This window comes from Etheostoma cragini, chromosome 1 (genome assembly GCF_013103735.1).
Source record: "Etheostoma cragini isolate CJK2018 chromosome 1, CSU_Ecrag_1.0, whole genome shotgun sequence".
NCBI classification, from domain to species: domain Eukaryota; kingdom Metazoa; phylum Chordata; class Actinopteri; order Perciformes; family Percidae; genus Etheostoma; species Etheostoma cragini.
Window position 1 is genome coordinate 10,821,652 of NC_048407.1, and position 25,691 is coordinate 10,847,342.

Genomic DNA, 25,691 nt, shown 5'->3' on the forward strand with positions numbered 1-25,691 from the left:
CAAATGAGAAGAAATCTCTAATCCCACCCCCCTTGGTGCCTGTCGCTCGCTCTCTTTCGTGCCCTATATGATAGATAAAAAAGGATAACGTGCCCTGTAAGTGTTTAGTACCCTTCCATTGAAATAAACGTGATGTGGTGACATTGGCTGCCCACTGCTATCGGAAGGGGTTAATTAATAGGCCAAATTGTGTTTCCAAGTGTCAACTTAGAAATCAAAATAAAGGCACCTCAAACCTTTTTTCTAGGATGCTTTTCCAGTTGAGAAAGCTTGATGCAGTGCCGTCTTGCTAGGCTGCTCTTCCATTGAAGAAAACCTGATAAAATGCCCCCTTTAAAAATGACAAGATGCTATGCCGTGCCATTTACTGTACGCTGCCCTAAATGCAAGCAAAACCTTTTGCTGGCTGGAGCCCCACCACATGGCTGTTGGCCTTTTTATTTTTTCACTCATTAGTCTATATTGTAACATGTTCTGCAGCATGTTTACGTAACCTCATGTTTCTTTTAGATTAATTGTATGCTTGGATTTATAGCTAACCTTCTATTCTGGTTGTGTGGCTGCTTTCCTTTTTATCTATTTCCCCTTAGTGATCAATGTTTTCACTGTAGCACTGTCAGCAGCAGATGGTCAGCATGTGTCTGCTGACTGAATCAAACCTGCTAACCTGAACATTAATTACAGTTTTACTCAACCAAACAACAACCATTTGCCTTCATAGATTCTTTTTAGATGTAATTTAAAACACTGCAGTTCAAAAAAACAAACTGTCAAACACAGTCACATTTGTGTTAGAAGGCAATTTTTTCTTTGTGATGCCGGAAACAATACTTAAGGTTTAAATGATTAAAGTACCTGTGTGGCAAACTTGCCAGTTTATTTCTTCAGGGAAAACATGACCACATATTATAATAGCTACACATCCTCTGCTGATGGTGTTGACATGCATCAGGAAAAGTCCATCTTCAAAAAGTTTTTCAATAACTAATTTTTCAAAGAAAACCATAAAGTTAATATGGTTTACAATTAGATATATACTCAAAATCAGAAATGTCACCATGATCCACTTAGTTTATTTGGTAACTAAACAGTGGATAAAGTCTAATAAAACTGTCTAAACATTTCTCCATGGCTGCAGAATGAAAGATGTTATTAAAGGTAAACACTGTCCCTTACTGGTGGATGTAGAGCATTACAGAAATCATTGTTTTCTTGTTTATGGGGCAATCCACAGGTTGTACACATACAACTCAGTGTAATCATCCTGTAAGGACCCTGGGACTTGGAGTTTCAAGGACCTGAGTCAGGGATGTTTAGCAAATTCGTTGGTTGATTAGAAATATAGGATCTGGTTTTTCTGGGCTGTAGATCAACCTATACTAAGAACAAGCAGTCAGAATAGCTCAGCCCCTGCTGCTACGACTTATCTGTCTCGAGTCGTGTGTGTCTTGTGAGTGCGCTTATTCACTTTCTCTCAGAGATGAAAAGATCAATACCACTTTCCAGTGCAGTAAGGCTGATACATTTTTTAATTTCTCGCAAAAAACCGAGCGAGCGTAACTTTGACAAACGTTCTCCCAAAATTTTTGCTTACATATTTTTATTTAGATACTTTTGCACTAGCTAGAATTAGTTGAGAATTCAGGTGAGAGGCCAAGACTTATTTTTGTTTTCATAGTTACCACCTAATGTTGGTCCCAGTTTAAAGATTTAACTATTGGTTTCTCTAAAATATTGTTAGGTATTTCAGTGACCAGCAAAGACTCTTCTAACAGAAAAAAACCCTGGACGAAAATAATTATCTTGTCCACTAGAGGATTTTTAACCCATTTCCCAAGTTATGACTGTATCCGATCAATAGAGCTGGTAGGCTGCCAACTTTGTTTTGCTTTGGTCCTTGAGGATTCTGAAAATACGCCGTCTCTGTGTATCAGATTAATTGAGAGGATTTTTTTAAACAACAGTCTTGGTTCTCCAGCCCTCCCTTTCAGCAGTTGAAACTGCTCAGATGTCTAATAAAAAGAAATTCATTGAATGGTTTAGCTCTTCCTTAATGATCAGTGATCTCTCCTCATCACCTGCTCCTTTCTCCTTTGGGGTACCACAGGGATCCATTCTTGGCCCTATCTTCTTTTCTTTATACATGTTGCTTTAATAAGTAACTCTCACAAAAATGCAACCTTGGGTCTTTTTGTGAATGTACCCGAGTCAAACTTTTGCTCATAATCATAATTAGGACGGAAGCGCCACTTTTAAGATTGACTGTATTATCGTTTTTTGGTCAAATGGCCTTCCCAATGGGATTGCCGGGGTCACTTCTATGATAGCATCAAAATCATTATTTTTAAGACAGAAAGATGGCTCAACACAACATGAAACTTTGTTCTAAGTATCACTAGGGGCCCTACACATAAACACAAGCATTGTGTACACAGAGTTCACTAAAAATAAAGGTTTTGAACAACCATTTTTGCGGTCAAAAAGTGTTGATCTCTGAATGCAAATGAACGGACTCCATAGGCAGAAATGTCATCATCTTCTTTTTTCTACTTCAAGGTCAAAATTGTTTTTTACAAAAGACAAAACTCTCCTTCCTCGACTAATTTTGACTGGTTAGGTGGACAGCGACCGGAAAAACCAAGAGCTACAGTGAGTCTTTAATCCCTTTCTTTTTAGTAAACTCTGCGCACACAAACAATGTTTTCAATGGTTGACACCATGTGTAGAGCCCCTGGTGATAGTTAGAGCAAAGTTTCATGTTATGCGGAGTATTTGTTTATGTTTTTCAATAAAAAGTGCCCCTAGCACTGCCAGTAAATCTTAAAAGTGCCGCTTCCGTCCTAATTATGCTTTTAAACAAAGGTTTGACTTGGGTACATTCACAAAAACACAGTAGGTTGCAATTTGGCAAAAGTTACGCTTTAAGGAGCAATTTTAGGCCGGCACAACCTTGTCAATCGTTTCCTTGTTACGCAGAGGATTTGCAAATGTATCTTCCCATGAAGCCAAATAACAGTGAGATGCTTAATTCTCCGCTTAACTGTATTAATAATATTTAGCTGTGACTGTCTTAAAACTTTGTATATTTGAATGAGGGTAAAACTGGATGTATTTACTTTTGGTAATTCTGCTTGTTAAACGTGCCTGGCTCAAAGTTGGGTGGTTTGTACGTTAGGCCAGCTGTTAAAAATCTGTGTTTATTTCTTTGACAATACGAAATTCGACAAACAGATTAATAATGTTGTTAAAATTAGCTTTATACAGCTACGTCTTCTAGCCAGTCTCACGCTTCCTAAACAGGCGTGATCTAGAGAAGGCAATTCACGCCTTCATTAGTTCAAGCCTGGATTACTGTAATTATTTTTTATGTTGGGCTCAATCAAACTTCTATTTCTGGCCTTTAAGTTGTGCAAAATACTGCTGCTTGATTTGTACCGATGACCGCCAAGGGGGAACATATTTCACCCATTCTCTACACTCTCCATTGGCGTTTTAGAATCAATTTTAAGATTTTAAAGTTCATGTCCAGCCTGACTCTGGCGTATCGGTCAGAGATTTGAAACCTTCCCAAAAAATAACAGGCTTGCGGTCATCTGATCAACTGGTTTTAGAAGTCCCAAGAATGAGGTTAAATTGTTGGCTGATCAAGCGTTTGCAGTTGCAGGACCGAGACCTTGAAACAAGTTTACATCTGTACTATAACAGATTAGCAAAGTTTAAAATTGAACCTCAAAATTTATTTAAAATGGCTTTCCGTACGTAGTATTATTGTAACACTTTCCATTCTTCGTGCTTATGTATTTGGTTTCTTATTTTACTGCATGTTTTGTTTTGTTCTGATATGACTGTATGTTATGTTTTACTTCATGTTAATCACTTTGGATATCTGGTGGTTCCTGTAAATAAATGTGGATTAATTAAATGATTGGTAGACATATACAATGTTTAATTTGTAGGCATATTGCAGCTCTATGACATCATCAAACAGGACAAACTGACATTCGTTGGTAACACCAGGAAGGTGCTGACATATTGTAAGCAATCTGCATTCACTGGACTCATCTTTATGGCATCAGATTATCATTTAGTTACAGTTCTTCATGAGAATGACTTTGTAGAAATCCGTGTTGCCTGCAGTATTTTATGCACATCCTTTTGCTCTGATGCAGTGCATGTTAAAAGGCATGCAACATCTCGTAACAGGATCAATAACAAAAAGCCTTGTTGCCTTAGTTACAAAGTAATGCCATAAATCATGTGGAAAAACCCCAAAAATATTTGAAAGAGTATAAAAAGATACTTGCCTATTTACAAAATTCAAGTTAATTTTGTACAAAGTAAAAGTGCATCAAATGTTTAATGTTTTCCAGGATGAAAATATTAAAAGAGAAGCAGTGAACTCTTAAGACCGGCTGCAGGTTTAGAAGATTCTCCTCTGTAGAAAAAGATCAAGAAACTCTGTAAACGTCTCTTTAGGTTAAACATCATGAATCTTTGTACTCTGGCAATTTTAGTTAAGTTTTGTTTTTTTATAAATTAATTATGCAAGTGAGCTGAACATGTTGCAGATAGATGCAGATAAATTCTTTTAAAACATCGAATTCAATATACAGTATAGTAACTTTACATTTGCGGTAGCTTTTGGGTGGCAAATCACCCTTGAGGTTTTTCATGTATTTCAAAATTTACCATAAGAGTTAAATAAATACACAACAGGAAGAGACAAAAGAGTTATTGGCTAACGCTTGCCTCAAGGGCAAATTGTGGCCTGATATTCTTGGGACAGATCGATCAAAGCTCGCTCTATTCTTTTTGTTTTTTGACGACCGGAAAAAGCACCAGAGCTACAGGAAAACGAGAGCTCAAAGATCTGTGAAGGTTCGACAAGGAGGGCAGTGAATACATAGACAAAGAAGGCCCTAATGCCGCAACAGTGCAGGAATGTTAAGTGAGTATGACAGTGCTGACTCTTGGAGGTCAGGGGTCGTAGTGTGGGACAGATCCAGTGCACTGAACAAGCTTTGCTTCAGCGGTCATGCAGAACTGTCTATGTGGCACCACTTTGGTGTTGAGGAACAGGGGGAGGTGGGTTGGTCCCTGAGTGACGGGTCCCCTGTGGAAAAGTTGTCTGCTGGGGGCCCTCAGCCTGCGTTACCGTTCTTCGGCCACTTTCCCGTTTGCCTCTTGCTCGTCCTTGTCTTTCCGCTTCTGCCTTCGGAAGAAGCCGAGCTGGGAGGGAGAGCAGTGAAACAGAAAGAAATTAGACGAATTACAAGAGGTACAGCCTGACAAGACTGTGCATGAAAGTTCATTCGTGGCCAAGGGATCAATATGTGGGACAATCATCAGAAGTTAAGGTCAATTTAGTCTATACCCACGACATTCTACTTCTGGTATTGCTCCGTTGCTGCTGGCCGGTTGTCTGTTGCCTTCAACTTTCTTTGTGTTGGAAGTTTAAACTTTCAACACAATTCATGAGGACTATGGTTAACTGCTCCTTGGATCTCTGGAGCGTAAATTCAGACAGCTAGCTAGACTATCTGTCCCATCCGAAGTTGTTTTTATTAGCACGACTAAAGCAGCTTTTGAATGTACACGTTCCACCAAAACAAGTTCCTTCCCGAGGCTAATTTGCTTGGCACCGCCCAAGACGATTGTGATTGGTTTAAAAAAATGCCAATAAACCAGAGCACATTTTTTCCCCATTTGCGGAATGCTGTGTGGACTAGCCAGACCCTTCTCCCTAGTGCTGTGGAGGAAGGTCTGGCAAAACGAGACTAAGGTCTATTTCTGAGCTTTCAACTGCATCTCAGTCTTTTTTCAGTGAATGGAACTGGCTCAGGTGTAATTACACAACCCTAATTACACAAACCTAAGTGTTTCTCACTTAGTTCATACGATGAGAACTAAGCCATTTACTGTACATGGGATGAAGATCTATGATGCGCTGCAGGCCCCAGAAAAGACAACATAAGTGGACCTTAAATTAAGATTTCTCAAATATAGAGTTGTTTTTAAAGCATTTACAGCTTAAGAACCAAACAGAGTGAAGACAGTATATTCATGTAGCTGCTATGCACCTGAACTATAAAATCTACATTTTCCAGTGCATTTGATTTATTATTTTTCTCAAATGTGCTTTTGTTTAATTTATGACCCCGCAGTTTGTGTGGCAATACAGGTGCATATTTGCCATTTCTAAGTGTAAAGAGGCCAATCGGGTCTTGTGAACATGATCAATTCTAAACCAAAGCGTTGCCCCACAGAAAAGCATGATATTTATGATATTTGGTCGCACGGAGGTAGATTGTGTGTTTCAGTCAATAGCTCTTGTGTTGACCATAAATATGAGGCTGCCTTTATTGACTGTTAGACTTTTTGCTGTAAAAAGAAGTTCTTTCTACATACAGTACCTTATAGCTATGCCCCTATTTCTTCATCTAGAAAACATGTACACGAAGGGAACTCACATGGTTTACTGTGCAATGTATTGCATTTTCTCTTTCTCTAGGGGGCGTCTCTAGACATTTTATCTCTACCAGAGGGTGGTAACATAACCCTAAACCCAAATATTGCTGTGACTACAGTTTAGGTTTAAATAAGGCCGTTAAATATTTCAGATAACTTTAGGAAAGCAAAATTAGTTTGGTAGTAAAATAATATGCTACTACCTACTTTAGAATAAAAACAGCAACTGTACTGAGGCACACCTGATCTTTGCTTGTCTCAACAAAGATACAAACATTCAATATCTTGACTAATAATGTGCATGACATGGTTGACTTACTTTCCATAGAGCAAGAATGAGCAGGGCTAACAATAAGAGTCCTCCCAGCGTGCTTCCAATGATAATCCAGTTAGGGATTCTGTAATCTCCCTCCTTTCTGATCTCCAATATTATCTGTGGGTGCGATAAGCCAATATCGGAATCAGAATACAATTTCTCATTTCCCTTTTTAGATACACACTGAACTCAGTCAGCTAATATTATTGTGTTATAATGCTGAGTTTATTTGTTCATCTCGTACAAACATTTAAATATAATGATCAGTTATTTTACATAAAGTACCCAGGTGTAAATGTATGATGGTGGGCGATGAAACACTAAAGATGAAGCACTGATGAAGCATTCTGTGACATTCACATTGTGTTATAATGCTGAGTTTATTTGTTCATCTCGTACAAAAATTTAAATATAATGATCAGTTATTTAACATAAAGTACCCAGGTGTAAATGTATGATGGTGGGCGATGAAACACTAAAGATGAAGCACTGATGAAGCATTCTGTGACATTCACAGGCAGTAATAATGCCCCCAGAGATGATAACGATTATATTAAATTATAAAATCCAGGCATTTTTATCTGTAGTTTTATTCAGCCCGTGGAAAAATGGATATTTACAAAGATGTGTGCATATGTAGAATTAACAATGACCATTATTCAGAAATTGGGCTAAAACAGGACTGAAAATCTTCTTTCTTAACTTGTATATTTTGAAAGGAAGACTTGCAGCACAGTTTAGATCCAGGTTTATCAAAAAAATCTATTCCCCTTTATACACTAATAATACATTTAGAGACATCAGAGACATAGACATCATTATGCATTGGCTCTCGACTATCATTGACTATTTGTACTGGCCAATAGATGGCAGCAAAGATTAGTGTGTGAGTCCAGACTTGTACATGTTGTGCCGCTGGTCCTTTCGGTCCCTAAGCACCACACAACACATGTGCTCCAATACCAACCTTTGGTGTCTGATTCATCACAGTTTTAGTTATCCAGTGCCATGCTCTACTGAAGCAGAAACCACTTATATATTTTAATAAGGCTGTCACTGCAGCAAAATGTGTTCTTGTTTAGCACTGAAGATACTATACAATTTTAATACATTCAGTCCATTCTAAGTCTCAATACATTTTAAAGACTGATATCCGTAAGCACAAAACACTGTATTCACACATGGATATGATAGATATCAGAGAAATGCTAAATCTTTTTAAATGATGATGCTATTATGAGTTAAGATTTGAGTCGGGTCAAACCCAGGACAGAGGCAGTTAACAGCATTACTTGTTGTTGACTCACATGTCTGACAGGCCTTTCTTCATGTAAAAACATGGGGCTGAAGGAGGGGAGCTCCACTGATGCACTGGTTCCCAGTTCCAGGATTTTAAACTTCAGCTGGAGAGGAAATCAAAACACGCTGCCAGTTTTCACAGACACATCACAAAGCTGTCATCAATACAGAGTCAAAGCAGAATGACCACAGCACTGTCATGCTTGTGTGTTATTAAGATGCAGGGGAATTTTTAACTTTATGAATGCATGCATTTTTACACTCACTGTGTGTAAGGTATCTATACGTAGTGCTCCTGTGATTCTAACTCCAATTTCTCTGTAGGCGGCCACAGTGACGGTGCATTGGATGGGAAGAGTTAGGGTGTTGGACCGGTTCTGTGTGAGGAAACCAAACATTAGCCTTAAGATGATAAAAGGTCACCAAGTTGGAAATTAGAAGATTATCTGGGAATGAGTTTGGTTGGCTTGTACTTTACCAAGCGAGAGAAGCGTGAAAGGTCCTCAGGTGATGCCCTGCTCTGTGCCACATGCTGAGGTGGTAAACAGTGCGTACCATCTCTCTGAGGTGTGACATGAGTGAAAACACCTGTTAGTATGTGACAATCTTATGTCTGCAGAGAAAGAGTGAAATATTCACCAAGAATTAATACGGCCTTGTAATATAAGAAAGTTTAATAACTTGGGAGATATGAGAAAATCAATATGGTAAATACAGAGATTAAGTCTGGACTTGTTAGCCTAGCTTAGAAAAACCACTGGTAGCAGAGGGAACAGCCAGACTGTGTCCAACGTTTTTTTTTCTTTCTTTTTTTCTTTATAAAACAACCTACCATCACTTCTAAAGCTGTCTTATTTTTCATATTTCTAAAACTGTTGAAATATTCCTTCCTAAAAACAATGGAAACACAATGTTTGCCATTAGTGAATATTTTATACAATGAAACAGCAAGTTCATGAGATCGCCACATAGCTAGCTAGCTATACCGTGGCTGTATTAAGAGAAGGAACTAGCTATACTTGTAAGTGACATGAGAAAAAAAGCTCATGAACGAGTATGTTGCTACAACAACACAAACTAGCACTACTGACATCAACAATCACCGACATTGTTCGTTATAACACTTCTGTTTGGCATGTATTAATAAGTAATGCTTCTCAAAATAAACAATGTATGTATTTAGAAAAGCAAGGTGATATAATCATATCATGCTACTAGCTAGATACCAGCTAGCTACTAAGGTTAGCCTGCAGTCATTGAGATCAACAGTCAACAACAATGTCCGTTGTAACACTTTACTCTGGCATGTATTAATCAGTAATGCTTATCAAAATAAACAGATGTATTTAGACAACCAAGAAACTGTAATCATGTTGTGTTACTAGCTAGCTAGCTAGGTTAGCCATATTGTTTGTTAGATTTGCAAGAACTTGCAAATAAAACTCGATATCTCACAAATCAAAGTGATTGTTCTAGTACATGTTTTATTACTTCTAATGTTTATTAATTCTAATGCTTTATTTATTTCTCTATTTTTTTCCCTCCATGTCAAAGTCAAGATCTTGCAAATAAAACTTGAGCTCTTGCTAAAACAAAGTCAAGATCTCACAAAAGGGATTGTTCCAGTACACGTTTTATTTATTTAAATTTTTTCTTGATCCCCCCTCCATGTCACCTCGAGGCCTCCATAAATAGCAGTAGCACCCTACTTCATTCAAGCTGTTAGGAGCTTAAACATAATCTAATCAAATAGGAACTCTGAAAAGTAAATCATAACTTGGCAACTATTTAACTGATCAGTTTTATCAATTATAAATTAAACTTGTAATTTTTTAGAAAAATAGTGTGCTATTATTTTTTCAAAAGTGACATATTCCCACTTTAAATCAGCCAACAATCAACTTTGAGGCTCCACACTCACTTGGTCAATATAGATGTCAGATATCTGCAGAAGTTGGTTCCCATTTTTTGTCATTTCTGGGATCTCAATATTCAGCTGCAGATCCTTTACTGGAAAGTAGCCAAGGTTCTGGATCTGAAAGACATCAAGGAGTAAATTGTGTAAATTATTTTCAAGCTTCTGCCCCTCTGCAACCCTCCAAAGGAAAAGCGGGAACAGAATAAACAGATTTCCAAGCAGTTTTTTCCTGTACAGTAAATTTATGTGATATTAACTGCTTCTCACCTGGAAAGTGAAGTTGAAAGGAGGACCGATAACTCCAGGCTCCTCCAGTGCCAGATCTGATTTGATCTCATAACGAGTCTGATTTGAATTCCTTTTGAAGTACAGAACAAACAAGAACAAGAATAATGTGAGTAATCTATTATTGTCCATTTGTTTGGCCTTAAAAGCATACGTTGTGACGCCAGATAAATGATAAAAATTCCAGCTTCAGTATCTTCAACTTATTTTCCCACACTGAGTCAATGGCATCTGGAAAATGCTGAATAATACCACTTTGCTCCAGTTATTTGCACTTCCAAGTTCATTGCTTCTCAACTCAAGAGCTTCCGCAACACACATTGTTGGGGTAAAACGCTGAGAAATTGACAAACCTAGTGAAGAGAAGGTCGGCCTCGTATTTCAGTGAATAATAGATATCATTGGAATTATCAACCGTGCTCATTTCTTCGCCATCGCTGTTAAGAGAACGAGACAAAAAAGTATATAAAAAACTTGAGCAATGATGTTACAGCAGGACACACCAGTCGAAATATTCATCCTTCTAGATCAATTGCAGCTTTTTATCTTATCATGATCTTGCCACATGGTATGTATGGTCAAAGTAATGCTTGGTTGGTATTGTTTGGATGTATTTGTGGTCCATTAGTATCAGTAAAGACACTAAGGAATGACTTGCATTTAGAGGCCAATCATTATAAAATACAGATAAGGGTTCACACCTTCTGGCCTCCAGGACAACCCTGACATGCTCTAGGAAGACACTGTGACTGAACTCAAACTCCAGGCGAAATGATACCTATACAGAGGAGAAAATACAGTTTAGAAGAATAAATCAGTTTTAACAGTTTATCATCACTAGATGTTAACAAAAAACACAAAGCGCACATGTCAATGGCTTCTTTTGACTCCATACTGTATGCTACTGTATATAATACACCCTCCTCAACAGTAAAGACTCTGCGTTATAGATTAAGGAGTTAAGCCTGCAATAACCTGCTGTAAATCCAGGGCTTTGCACACACACACACACACACACACACACAGCCCAAAGGCAGAAAAGAAAAGGCAGGAGAGAGATGGAAACAAAAGAGACCACGGGTTTGTGAGAAAACGGAAATCAGACAAACAAAAACAGAAGGACACCCAGGAGAAGAGGAGGAGAGGAGGATTGATTGGCAGCAGACGGAGCCGAGCTGAGTATTGTTTACAGTCCTCTATGCCGTAATGAAATCCTCCGTCTGACCAAAGAGGAATGCATAACAAGGTTTACTGTAGCTATCCTCCTTCATACAGACTGACTCATCCTTGACAGACCACAGAAATAATACATACAGTACACACAAACATGATGATCTATCTTCAGTGGTGGTTTTATGGTTCTGAGGTACTCATACTTCCCTTGAGTATTTCCATTTACTGCTTATTCGTACTTTCTGTCCATTACATTGCAAAGGCAAACATTTTACTCCACTGCATTTAACTGACAGCTAGAGTTAGTAAATACTTTTTAGTTAAAGATTTCAAATTAAAACAATTTGAGTGGTTGTTTTCTTTGGGAACCCTTACTAAAATTGTTTGCGGCTCAGAGAAGTAACCAAGAACAGGTACTTATTACTTATACTATACTTATACTTTTGTTACTTTAGAAATTTGCTGATAATACCCATGCATTTTTCCTTCAGTAGGAATTTGAATGCAATACTTTTTCTTCTAATAGAGTATTTTTACACTGTTGTATTGATACTCTACTCTAGAAATCTAGAAGCACCCTAGTGGCAGCAAATGTAATTTGCAGCCAGAGTCAGTCTAGCAACTCTCCGTTGGCTTGTGAGCTGGAAAAACCTAATTCTGGTCAGGCCAATCATATCGTGTATAGAGTCAATGGGCGGGCTTAACATAAGGATGACAGAGTTGCGACGGTTCCGCGCAAATTCCATGCTACTTGAGAAGATTGTCTTTTGAATCAACTTTGTACGGCAAATGTATAATCTATCAATCAGCGTTGCTCTGGTTGGTTGTAGCGCTATTCTATTGCGTGCAGAACAAATTTAAAACCGTTAATCCCGCCCCCTCGGATTGAGCCCTGCCTATGGTGAGTTCCCAGACCCAACATCTTGATGTGGGTTTGGCTTGTCAGGCTATTGATACTCTACTTAAGTAAGGAATCTGGAAACTTCTTCCACCACAGCCCATTTTTGTATAATCTCATCCTACTAGTGGAAAATGATTCCTTGTTTTTGTCTTTGTTATGAATGTCCTAGAACAGAAAGGGTCATCTTGGTCATCCAACAGTAATTGGATCATCCTACGTTGGTAATAATTCCGAAGAAATTAAGATGAAAACACACACATACACACATACACACACACAAACACACAAATAAGAATGCACAGACACGAGACATGCATGCAAGTGGTATGGGTTTGGAAGACATGATTGTCCGTGGCTAAAGGATGTTTGTGCGGCAGCATAGTTAAACATGGAAATTCTTCTTCCTTCTCTGGGTTGATGTAGCCCAGTCGCCTTCCTGAGCCACATTCACTCTCAATGATTAAACAATTAACAATGACTTCTGTTCCGTAAACCCACAAGAAATGAAAAAAATTTGTCACCACCGGAGTATAATCTTAGACCTCACTTTGATGCAGCAGTAGAAAAGTTTATAGTACATGCTAGTTCTACACAAGTCAAAAGCAACCATAAAAGTCAAAACAAGAGTGATAACTGGCTACTTTAAAAAGCTTGCCCTGAGGTTCCTACTTTCTATACAGCGGTTTGGGCAAGCTTGGCAGAACCCCCGGTGTACAATCAGCCTTGTGTCTGTGCCACATTTTGAAAAGGCTTCCGACCAGAGCAGATCAGCCTTGTGGCTCTGGATGATGTTCAGGCTGAATGAGTGGGTATAAATCACTTTGAGTTTTAAACGGTGACCGGAGTCCTCATGGTTCAGTTGTTGGGGAGAATTAGACAGAGAAGTGGAGTGATATTTGCGTTGCCGTGGAGATGACTACTGTTTGTGATAATGACGTGGTTAGGACATTTCATCAACTCTTTCAGTCACCTTCATTACTTCATTCCTACAGTATTTATCAGCACATGTTGTATTGGTCTGAAAGACTATTTTTCAGACATCAATGGAAAAGGCTTAAGTATAATCTGCTCACTGTTTTAACAGCTTTTAATTGCACTGTGCGATATACCATCAGTGTCATCCCTAGCAAAGTTAATTCAAACATCACCCTCTTAAAAATAATACTTGATGCTGTGCTGTAAAATACACTGGAAACTGCAAGAGTCTCGTAAATATCGTTGACATTACAAGCCTGTGGAAAGGCAGAATTGAATGTGAGAATCAGTAACAGATGAGAGAGAACACTCTCAGCATCTTGCACTCAGTCTCACCTGGTGCACCAGAATAAAGTGGTGGTAATGTCCTTGAGTAGTCTCTTTGGCACACTGCAAAATGTCTTGGCTTACACTACTTTGCTGGCTAGGCACCTTTCTGCATCACGCTGGCGAAAGTACGCTACTATATGAAGAGCTCTCTAAAAGCTTTTTTTTTTTCTTTTTAAATCTGGAAGCCTTTCTGGATCACATAAAATCCTTGAGACAGGTGCCTGATGCTACTTTCATTAGCATAGCCCCTTTTGCACTTCCTACTTGGACTTTATAGCAACTTGAACCTTCTTCAGGTTAAAGGGCATGTGCTTAGTCTGGGAAACTACACAACATTGTAGCAACATGTTTCATGCTTTATGGGAGAACATCTGCTCCACATTTGTCACAGGACGCCAACTAAGATAAGGATGTTAAGGACGCTGTTTTGTCTTGATAAGTCCCTGAAAGCTTTCCATACTGATTTAATAGGACATATTTAAGATGAAATCCAAAAGTACAGTTGCTTGCTTTCTTAAATGTGTTAATGTGTTTCTTAAATAGTTGGAAATCTGAATAGAGAAGGACATGTTTTTTGTGTCGACACTGTAGACTTTCATGTCGGAGTACAGAAAGAAGGGAACTCACAAACCAGAACTAAACTGAATTGCCTCTAAAGTATTGAGTATCAAAAAATGCCTCGCATTCAATAACCTATTTCAAAACATAAGGACTAAATCTCACCAGTGTGAGTATGCCAACAAGCATGCAGCATGCCTCAATCATGATCTAATAATGTTTGTGATCAGCTAACGTTACACATCGTAAAGGCAGGCAGGAAAAACTCTACGACAGGGCTCGAGCAGTAGCAGCAGGAAAATAAAGGAAATTATGTGTAATGTCATTTTTTGTTTTGTTTTATAAAATTGGTGTTGAAAAAAAGTATTATATAGGAACCGGTATCGAAGTCACAGCATTGGTATTGATCTCCAGCTCTACTAAACTGGCTCTTCTGGTTGGCTTGTGGGTTTAACATTAACCAGTGTGGTCCGTCATGGTCATCTAAAGCATGCAGCATCAATCATTTTGATTTGACTGTTTTCACACAAATACAACAGCAAAATATATACCCAGATAAGTCAGTGTTTTGTTAGTAGATTGTCTAATCTAATAGCAAATCATAAAGTAAGTCACAACTTTTAAAAATAAAAAAAAAATCTTAATGATAATTTCATTAGTTCAGAATATGATGTCTCACCTGAGTTTTAGCCCTCATGAACGGAGCACTAACATTGCAGATCTTCTCATTCCTCAGTTTGTTCTCAATGAAACACTCTATTTTAATGTCAGAGTTGTCCTGGATAGAAAATAATAACATTTATTTTAAATACAGTTATGCTATCTTAAATGCAACATTTATCTTATCTCATCTGTTGGTTAAATCTGAGCCTATTTAGAATATTTTAGACAGCTTCATACATTATAAAGATATGTTCTCACCACGAACCAACTCTGTTTGCCTGATGAAAATGTACCTTGACTATGAGGCTAGAGAAGTGTAGATTGGGTGTGTAAGTGATATTCAGGCGAGCATTGTAGGCGTTTTCTCCTTTGTTCTCCAATCGGACATCCACCACCATCCTCCTCCTGTTTCCTTCTATAACCCGCAGAGATCCCTCGCCCCCTCCTTCACTTAGATGGCGGCAGAAAGCACCACGAGACTGTACAGGCTGCGCACAGAACTGACTGGGAGGCAGGGAGAGAAAGACAGGTGAAATCATAAGTAACAGAGCATCTGAGGATCAGTTTTTTTCTTGGGGGTGTAAATACAATATGTCTGTGTATTCTCATGTGTGTACCTACTTTCGAGTCATCAGGTCAGTCATACTCTGCAGTGCCAGGTCAGGTATGCAGCGGTCATCCTCGTCACAGCCGTTCCAGAAGGGAAGCTGGCCAAAGGGACATGTTTTTGTCAAGTCAAAGAAACCTTTCTATTCATATGTACTTTAACAGAATTAGATGATAATTTATGGGAGTGCATGTTAATAACTTGAAAGCAGAGACAGGATAGTCTCTCAGTAGGACTGTCTCTCACCTCAGTCCTCACAACAGTAGGCCAGCTTTCATCCAGAACTGGTCCGTCGGCTGCCTCTTGTAGCCCCACTTGTGCAGAAAACACTATGGGCCGTGCATAATCTGTGGTCTCCTAATAAAACACATTAAATTCAAAGCTTAGCCTGTGGATTTACTCATTTATCGTTGCACTTTATCTATGACACTGAAGTATTTTCTTGCTTTTAAAAGGTTTACACAAATGTACAATATGCAGAAATGCTCAAAATATATGATTATAATCTTATTTTAATGGGTGGTTTGTGTTGGTTTTGACCAATGTATCAATAGTGATAATCTACCACAATTGAATTCTTGTCAAAAACAGCATTCAGACCTTAACAGTACTAACATTTTCCACATAATTTTATTTGCAATACTTACTACTGTTACCCATCTAATATAGGGGAAAACACTGGGATACATTACTCCTTGGATGAATTATTAATTTACAAGCAAACATAAACAGACAAACAAAAAAGTACATGAATAAAAACATTTAAAGCCAATTTTTCTTTTGCAACCCCCATTATGGGCCTCACCATGACATGGAAGTAGATGTGGTCGCAGGTCTCTTCTTCAGGAAAGATTGTCAGGTTTTGAGGCTGTAGCATGCTTGGGTTGTCCAGTATTGCCCGAGGATTGAAACGTCTCTCCGCAATGGACACATTATATTTGATCCCTAGTGGGTCATAGGAAGAGATAAGAAATGACACACTGTTCTTTTTTTGTTCAAAGGTTTTAAGTTAGATGGCTTCTTTTTTTTTTACTTTGGTTAGTGCCGACTAATTGAAGAATGGCCTCATCAGGATATGGTAAATGACATCACTGTAGCAGTGCAATGCAATATTAGCTTGACTCTGAACATATGATGAATCTGTATTCAACATACTCTATATTAAAACCCACTGGCTACATTACTGAGTCATTCCCAAGCCACATTGTTTAAAAGGCATTCCATTTACTGCCTTGTGTTTTCATGCCATAAGGGAAAATCTACTAAGGGTAAACTTGTGCATGAGTTGTGTTTGGGGTCAACTAAAGAATTAGACAGGGAGATTTTAATACCGTATGTAAAAAGATTTGGGTAGATAATGGACACTAAATAATTTGTCAGCAGTATATTCAGAAGTAAGTCCCAACAAAGGACATCTAAAAAGTAGTAAGTTGAGTCTTTTCTCTCAAATACTGTAAATAAGTATTTGGACAAATAAGATTAACTAGACTGGGACAGAAAACTAAGTTCCATTTGGTGCCATAGACCAGAGCTAACTCACCAGCACATCTGCCATGCATTACTAGCTAGACACGGCAATGAGGGGAAAATTAAATAAACGCGTTCCACTGTATGTGTAAACAGCGAAGACAAGATAAGTCCCTCTGTTTTTCCTCAACTCTGTTTTGACACGTCTGATAGATTGGATTAAGATGTTAAAGGGTCAGAGGTTAACTCAGTACATGTTCCCCCGCACCTTAGCTTCCTCCACTCTGATAAACAGTGAAACTAGATCCCGCCATCATATCTCTATAAGGAAATTGTGAGCAGAGAAACCCTGCTGTTATATGCAGGTGGGCGACTATCGGTGGCACAACACACTTCTGTAGGACAGAGTTGTCTACAAGTTGTTTCCACCACCACACAATTAGAAACTACTCTCTTTTATAACACAATTAAAACAGAGATAAACTTGTAGATGCATTCCAACCAGCGTTCACACAATAAAAGGAACATTTGTGGTTGAGATATACCCGTTTTGGATGCAGCAGCATTAGCTTTGGCAGAGAACAGCAGCGAGATCAGAATGTCTTACTGCTAGTAAAGAAACGTTTTGCTTTGGCGCCATGCACCCATCTCAGATTTTACGGGAAACCACGTGCTCAAAAGTCAATCGAAGCCAGAAAGGATATACATTTAGAGGGCTGAAAGCCTTTTCTCACTTAAAGCCAAAGTCAAAATGTGATAACCACAACAAATCCAAAATATAAATTTCCCTGCACAAGCATATCGAAGAAAATAATCTGTTAAAGGTTTTTCAATATCCAGAGGCTTGACAAAACACCTGGCCGTGTCAGCATCTTTCCATCTTAGGAAATACATTTTTTTCTTTTTCCCAGGAAGACATTTTGTTTTCTCTATAGATGTGATAGGTTGTGCAATAAGTAAAAGGGTCTGTTTTAGTAATAGATGAAATAGAGTTTTATGAGGCAAATATAAGGGGGGAACTTGGAAATTTCACTCAGATGCTTCCACAGCAGCGGATTATTTTTGCTCGCTTACCAATTTCCTGTGTGGGAGGAATGGCTGTCATGGCAGTAATGTTGAAACATACAATGGCTGACATACAGGTCATGTCTTTGCCACCTCTCTGACAGTCCTTCACAAAGATGTTGATCTTACTGGGCTCAAACCTGACAGTGGTATATATCCGGAAAACACTCTGTGACCTGTGAGGGCATAAAGCTATTTGATTAAAACCAACCCAAGATCTTTGTGACTTAAAAATGTTATTCTTTCTGAAAGCATACATAAAGCACTCTATTAGAGGTTTTTAACTGTTAATGTAATCGTGAGCCGATTAGAGCAACTGATAAAGTAACTGATGTCATTTTTTTTACAACTAAAAATATCTGCAATAGCTGTGGTGAATTATACAACAGTATCATTTACTGGGTGAAATACTAACCAAAGGAGAACAGCAGCACCAAGGGAACCTACTGCCAGGTCCACTAAACCATCATTGTTCATGTCCATTGTGCCATGAATACTACGGCCAAAGTACAGCAGGCCAGGAGCCAAATCTGCTGCTGCGATCCTCTGAGAAACAGAGAGAAGAAGAGATGTAAGCAAACAAGGATCATAATGACAACAACCACAGTTTACAGCGTAGGGATAAAAGTCAATATTGGAGCAGTCTTGTGTGGAATCAAAGTGTGCTGTTAAATGATTATAAAGAGCTGGGAGCTGCTACACACGGCATTGCTTCAAGTTATTTTGAGAACAAAGTGCATGTGGTTTGTGTTTTTGTATGTGTTAGCACATTTACTGAAAATACTATGTTTTACATTACTATCAACCATTCTCTGAAGCATACCATTGGCTTAAAGTGGTCACCCTCGCTTCCTGCTTCTGTTTAAATCAGTACTGTCGCATCAGATTTTGCACATTCTGCTAGTTTCTCATGCCTGACAGTCTCCGGTGTTTGTAGGGTTTATTGTCCACCTGTCCAGTAGATGCTCCACATCCACCTGCCCCTTATTTCCTTATTAATCACTAAGTATATGTCAGCCTTTTTCCCGCCAGTCCTTTGTTAGATTGTCTATTGTGCTTGTAGCCGTTCTTATCAATCTGTTGATGACTACAGCCTTTTCACTGCTGGTCCTCTTGCTCCTTGTCTGGTTTTGTTAGCCCTCACTGACAGATTCCTCTTACTTACTTCTGCCTTTTGAGCCAAGTAGACGCCTAACACATCTGGGTACAGAACTGTTCTAAGTATGAATAACACTTGTGACACTACCTAATATGTACATGATTAAAATGTGGTTAAAGTCAGTAGGCAAAAACATACAGATCCATTGATATTGTCTTCTTACTGTACTCGTTGTACAGCTCCTACCTGTTTGTATTTGCGTATTATTCTGTTGTGCTGGCTGAAGAAAACATAAATGGCTCCTTTGTGGTCATCTTCCAGTGGGGCTCCCACCACCAAGTCATTGAAGCCATCGCCGTTCAGATCTGGGACAGGCGCGAGTGATGAGCCAAAGCGAGCATTCTGGCCACCATTATGGATTTCCAATGCCCCCTCAAGGACAAAACGGTTCTGAGGGGTGAAGGGACACATAAGGAAGCATTCACATAGATATATTTAAAGACAAGTTATATATATTGTATGTTAAATCCTAGCCGTACAGTATTAGAATGTATCTGTTTTCCACTTCCTAAATATCTGAAGGCATTTGCCCCTGAAGGAATAGGTTACAATTTTTGAGACAAGAATTTGAGATTATATACTATACATTTTTTAACCACAACACAACATTTTAAACAATACAATATGTCTGAGCCTAATTCTACTCACAGACAATCTGTGCCCATGTATATATGAGTAACTGGCATTATTATATATTATATGGTAGTATTGTTTTGGCTAATAGAACCAAAGAAATGTGCTATAATCTGTTCTTTCAAAATTTAAAACTCCCTGTGTGTTACTTAGACTGGCCGCACAACGTCTCACTTTGTTTAACTTCAGTTTGCCAGGTCACGTCCCACAATCCACTGTGTAAACAATAGAAGTATGTATCTGGTGCATTTGGGAGAATTACCCAGACACCGTAGTTCACCTTTGTTTGGGCTTCCAAATGGAGCTCAGCGTAAATTCTTTCAGGAAGACCTAATATAATTAATGCTCTCTTCCTGAATGGAATCAGCTGGTTGGCGGCGTTCACCTTCCCGCTTAACCAATCAGAATCATACACAAATTGCAAGGGCCAATCACAGAGCCGCAACCCTGCTTTTAAAAGTCTGTTTCTCGGTCCGGAGCCTCCTTTGGTCCGGTCTTCGGGTACCTTTGTTGCCACCACAGGTGTCTAGATGCCATCTGGGGGTCTGATGGTTCTTTACCCCATATAGATATTCAAAATATTCGTATAGCAATGGATTCTAACTGCCAAAGACTTTTTACATGTTATTGAGCTTTATAATAAACCTAATTGTATATCTGTAAACATGTTCATCCTGATTGAAATAGGGTTAGGATTTAGGTGGGGTGTGTATTTCTTTGGTTCAATAGTCCTTGTTGTGGAGCTGTTTCCAGCCAAGTTTCAGTTAGTAGTTGTTCTACAGTATCATTCTCAGTGTATATACTGTTTATTATATGTAGTTATTCGTATATTGGCCAGTGTTTTAGAAAATTGGTCTTTTGGCCATAACTGAACCACATTTTCAGAGAAGAAATGCTTTAACCTCTCCAAACTCAATCCAGCCAGGAAAATCCCGCGAAACCAGAACATCCAGTTTTGTTGATGTATAGCTACCAGTTTCTGATAGGACCCCATGTTCCAGAACTTACATTTTCATCACTGCCTGCGTTATTGTCAATGCATCAATATGACTAATGTTACAGGCAACTAGAATGCCTATAAAATCACATTTAGCAGGCAAACATCTTGATACATCAAACACAACGTGACACATGCATGCATAAACACAGAGAATGCATGAGAGAGCATAACACCAAGAAAAGCATGGCTGTCCTCTCTGTCTTCCATTAAGCTAGTTTTGTTGTTTCAATGATCTCAAAACCATCTTTACTCAACAAATCATGTTGGAATTTAAACACGAAAAACAAACATCATGTTTTATCTTTGCTCTTATCAAGCAAAAGATAAAGTTTGGATCAGTGTCTGTATTCTCCACATAATCCTTTAATTCTGCCTTTTTGAACTCAAATAAATAACATCTGGCAAAAACACAGTAAGGAATTTTACCTTTGGGTTGTAAAAGAACCGGACACCATATAGCTTTAGCGTATTTGTTTGAAGTTCTATTCTTAGCAAGTGTAAAGTCAGATGGAAAATAGCCACGTCTTTGAAAGCAACTGCCCAATGTTTAGCAAATACTTCAGTTCATCAGTAGTTAAGCATAGCATTGTTCCACTTGGTATCCCAGCTCGTAATATAATTTAGGGTCAGGAGACAAAACATGAGATCATTTGTTATTACAGATGAATAAATCGGAAGGGAGCTGATTTAGGAAGGGAGTTTTTTACTTCTCTGCTACCTGATGTGTGCATGTGTGACAAAGAAGGAGATAGATGGAGAAACAGGGAAAAATATACTTGCTGCTGTTTAAATTTGAAACATATGGTTTGTGATATGGCCATGGAAGGGTCATGACCAGTCTGCAATGGCTAAGGAATAAGTTAAAAGTGCAGCTTATGTTTTTGTTAGAATGTGAATGGAATTTTATATTTGACCAGCTGCCAGACTTTAGGGGACCTTATTTGGAATTGTGTTTATTATTTCTTATGTTTTGGTCAAAGACTTTGGTGCAAAGGCAGCTCAGTTTGAGCTTACCATTCATTATCTGTACTTTTACCTGTACATACAATAACTAAACAATAACTGACTGTATTTCAACTATACCGTACATATCAGATAATTCAAGACATCCTACACATATAGCGTTAATATGAATAAAAAAAAGAAAACGGAAAATATATGTGATAAACTACAGTCACGCTGGCATCTCTGTGAGGCTGTGCGTTCAAAAGGTAATCCACTGTTAATTAAACATTGATTATAGCCACTTTAACGTTTCATGGCAATCCAGTACATAAATTGCAGAGATTTTTCAATAATGCACACCTGTTATGCAGACATATAAAACACATCTATTTTAGTCTGGATCGATGGACAGCATTGCCATGACTAAAAGTTTTATATTTGTTACGGTTTTAAATTGCTCTTCGATGTTTGATGTAAAGAATTTTGAATTGCCTTGTTGCTGAAATGTGTTATACAAATAAAGCTGCCTTGCCTTGCCTAAAGTCACTACTAGCAAGGCTAAAAAATTGATGGCACCATACAGTTTATGCTGAGTGTCATTGAAAATTTATACCTGCACCTTTTTGAAGAACTAACATTGTAGATGTGTATTATTTACTGTATCCACAGGGACACATTTTTTAACCAGGGAGACCAATCTTAAATAGTTTTCCAGAACAGTATCACTGTGCTGCATCTACAGCAACACCTGAATCAACCACATTCTGATGATAAATTACCCTGAAATGTGGCGTTGCTGTCCTGTTGATGACAGACATTTTAAAAGAGTGATTTCTTTCTGTTTTTTTTTTTTTATTTCTGACTGTTCAGCTTGGCCTGCCACTTGTGATGTGATTTGGGCCACACCCGATATTTAAATAGATTCAAAACAGCCGAAGAGAGTAATTATTCCAATGAGCAAGTCAGACCTGGAGAACTGGGAAATTTCCTCTAGAAGAAACTTCTCACCTCCAAAGGGTTTGCTGGAAATGGCTTTAGAAGGGGCAGCATACTTTCCTATTGAGTTCATTCTAAAGATCTAATAAAGTCTGCACACTGGCATGGCAACATTTGATCTGGACAAGGACATCTGTGAAATATCTGTCTGCAGCATGTCAGTGTGTTAACGGTGGAGCTGGAATGCAACAGAGTCTGGTTTGGCGCAGGACAGAAATTACTGAAAAATTCGGGATTTTGAACAGGTGGTGACCCAATTCTGTGTCCTTTCTTTTTGCATTGGTTTAAGTTGTTAGAGTTTATACCCACCAGCTCTGTCACTCTGTAGATATAGACCTTTCCTTTCTCCAAGCCTCCACTGAAGAACATGGGTGCTGCCACCAATAGGTTGTCAGTTATACCGTCTCCATCAATATCCACAGGTGCAATCTCACTGCCGTAGTAGGAGCCAATCTGAAAGAGACATACGTGTCATGTCATTTTAAGTGCAGTATTATTTATCAGTTTTAACCCATTAAAGCATTCATTCAAATAGGTGATTATATACCCTGACATTGTTTTCTTTTTTTCACTGTTTGTTAAACCACATGTTGTTGTTTGCTTATTGACTGTTGACCTGGAATTGCTCACAGTATGAACTATGGGAGTCTGTGTTGTGTCAAAGCAAGTGGTCTGATTCCTAATGATTTTGTAGATGTTCAGACTGTGACAGCATTTCAAAGGATCAGTCACTGCAGTGGATGGAACATCATCTATTGGTCTTCAGATTAGAAACATCTGCCTATAAAAAGCTCTTTTCCTAAGAGTTGTGAGATCAAGAAAGTTTTCTGCAAAAAAAACATCTGTTGTTCTGGATGAACTGTTGCTGACAAGGTACAATGTAAGCTGCTGCAGGATCACTTCAGCCCTGCAGCTTGTGAAGAGTTGCCAGTTATGAGTGTAGCAGTCATTAACACGCAGAGCCACATGGCCTTAAACTTATTATTTTTAAACTTAATGTGACTCAGATAATGGGATTAAACCCAAGAGATGATTTGCTACAACTCGCTACACTCAAAGTCCTACAATTAAAATGATAAAACATCAATATAAAGAAAAATAGAATAATGTACTTATTTCAACTCACACCATCAGTGCAGTATATTATGTTTATGTGATTTGGACTGTAGTAGTACAGTCATTTTATTGAGCTTGAATTTCAAAAGGAAAATGCTATTGGCATTTTCACTGACAAATGATGAAATTGGAATAATTCTAATGCCTTCCAATGTTAAATACACAGGATATTGTGGGTACTTAAATGTGAAAAACAGAGAGAAACAGGAGATCTATTCCACAAATCTGACTGAAGTAGTGTCCTGAAACTACCATATCCTGGTTTTTATGCACATCATGTAGGATCATGAAGAAATTACTCATGAGGATGTTTTTCTTTCTTAAAAACAAATTCATCTGAGTGAACATTCCCTAAATATGTGGGTCTGAGGTACTGTGCCTGGCAAGCTAACTGATAACATGCTAGCCAGCTGGGAATGTCTACTTGCTAGTTGGTCACAATAGCTCTCTGAGCTTGTGTCCCAGTTCTCTTAACAGTTGGGGCAGTTTACTTTCCTCTGATATTTTTGGTTCAGGATTTTTAGTTAATTTGATAAAAAGGAAAAACTAATTGGCGGCACTGACAAGACAGGTTGCAACTGATCAACGCTGCATTTTCATTTGTCAAGGTCCACCAATGTTGAACTTGATGCAAAAGAAGACATATTTCCTACGCTCCTGAAAGCAAATCCACTCATTACAGCAATTCCATTTAAAAGAACAGATTTTGCTGCTGTACGACTGGGCCTAATTTATCTTTTGCTTAATTTTGTGAGTACCGGTAGCTTTTACCTTTTATAAAAGTGGTTAAAAGTGGTCTAAGCAATGTCAAGAACATTTGTTACAGCAAACATCTAACCACTATCATCAAGCAGCCTGTCCCCAGAACACACTGTAAAAAGAGTCTCCGTAGACAGCTCAGGGTCTACAAAATCGAAAAGGTCAGACTTTGATGTCCCCCAGTGGCAGTATAAAAAAAGACAGGGGCAGACATACTAATGGGCTGAGAGAAACAAGTAGACTATACAGGCAATATTTCTGCAAAAACCTATGACATGAGAATAATGTGTAAGTTGTTGCACTGTGGCATTCTTCCACAGCGGACATGAGCACTACATCAGTGTTCAATTGGCCTGCAGCACTTTTTCATCAAGTAGGTGAAGTGCTGGATGCTCCAGCAGTGTACCTGCTGGCCTTTGAGGGAGTGCAGGATGGTGAGGTTGCCGGAGTTCTTCAGGGTGAAGATGATCACTTTGCCAGTGTGGTTAAATCGTGGAGCTCCCGCTACGAGTAGACGACCGTTTCTGGCTGACACCACAGACGTCACAGTATAACCTAGTTATATAGAAAAACACACAAATTAATTCTGCCTCTGTTTGCAGACAACATCCCTCTGAAGTAAGTAGATTTAAAGAAGCAAAATAACCCAAGTAGGATATTGCTTGTGATGTTAGTAATTACCCTTTTCTTCAATGGACTATGAATCTGTAAAATGAGTAAATTCATTGCTTGATAGTCAAATTTGAAAAGATCCCTGGCACTATGCTTTGTACCGCCGTGTGCTAACAGCGATTCAGCCTGCCTGACCTTTAGCTTGAATTTCATAGCAATGATGTGCATGACACAAGGAAAAATAGTAAAACTTTGCAAATTGAGAAGTTGAAACTCCATGAGCTGCATTCAGTTATGCAGAACTGGATGTTCTGGTTTCTCAGGTTTCTTCTTCTATTTCATCTTTTCCCACTAAAAATTCCACTTACTCGCCATATATTTTTCCACTTTCATCTCACATCTCCACAGCCCCTTTTTCCCAGCTTTACTTTCTCTCTGCTTGTCTA

The 25,691-nt window shown here is 38.5% G+C and overlaps 1 protein-coding gene across 3 annotated transcripts in view; it reads right to left on the bottom strand.

The window, feature by feature from the left end:
• Nucleotides 1-4,338: 4,338 nt before the first annotated feature.
• The window catches only part of itga11a (integrin, alpha 11a), a 73,145-nt gene continuing 51,792 nt past the window's right edge, over nucleotides 4,339-25,691 (bottom strand). For 2 of the 3 annotated variants that reach the window (XM_034880663.1, XM_034880647.1), the window contains 19 exons: nucleotides 25,040-25,188; nucleotides 23,068-23,211; nucleotides 19,371-19,574; nucleotides 18,441-18,571; nucleotides 18,035-18,201; nucleotides 16,299-16,438; nucleotides 15,740-15,850; nucleotides 15,508-15,593; nucleotides 15,180-15,390; nucleotides 14,903-15,001; nucleotides 10,988-11,064; nucleotides 10,640-10,723; nucleotides 10,269-10,359; nucleotides 10,005-10,118; nucleotides 8,562-8,645; nucleotides 8,350-8,460; nucleotides 8,092-8,187; nucleotides 6,788-6,901; nucleotides 4,339-5,229 (listed from right to left, as the gene is read on the bottom strand). In XM_034880663.1, coding sequence (XP_034736554.1) covers nucleotides 5,152-5,229; nucleotides 6,788-6,901; nucleotides 8,092-8,187; nucleotides 8,350-8,460; nucleotides 8,562-8,645; nucleotides 10,005-10,118; nucleotides 10,269-10,359; nucleotides 10,640-10,723; nucleotides 10,988-11,064; nucleotides 14,903-15,001; nucleotides 15,180-15,390; nucleotides 15,508-15,593; nucleotides 15,740-15,850; nucleotides 16,299-16,438; nucleotides 18,035-18,201; nucleotides 18,441-18,571; nucleotides 19,371-19,574; nucleotides 23,068-23,211; nucleotides 25,040-25,188 — 2,291 coding nt within the window. In that variant the 3' untranslated portion in view covers nucleotides 4,339-5,151. Of the gene's footprint in view, nucleotides 5,230-6,787; nucleotides 6,902-8,091; nucleotides 8,188-8,349; nucleotides 8,461-8,561; nucleotides 8,646-10,004; nucleotides 10,119-10,268; nucleotides 10,360-10,639; nucleotides 10,724-10,987; nucleotides 11,065-14,902; nucleotides 15,002-15,178; nucleotides 15,391-15,507; nucleotides 15,594-15,739; nucleotides 15,851-16,298; nucleotides 16,439-18,034; nucleotides 18,202-18,440; nucleotides 18,572-19,370; nucleotides 19,575-23,067; nucleotides 23,212-25,039; nucleotides 25,189-25,691 lie in introns of all 3 variants that reach the window. The other variant, XM_034880657.1, reaches the window with a different exon arrangement.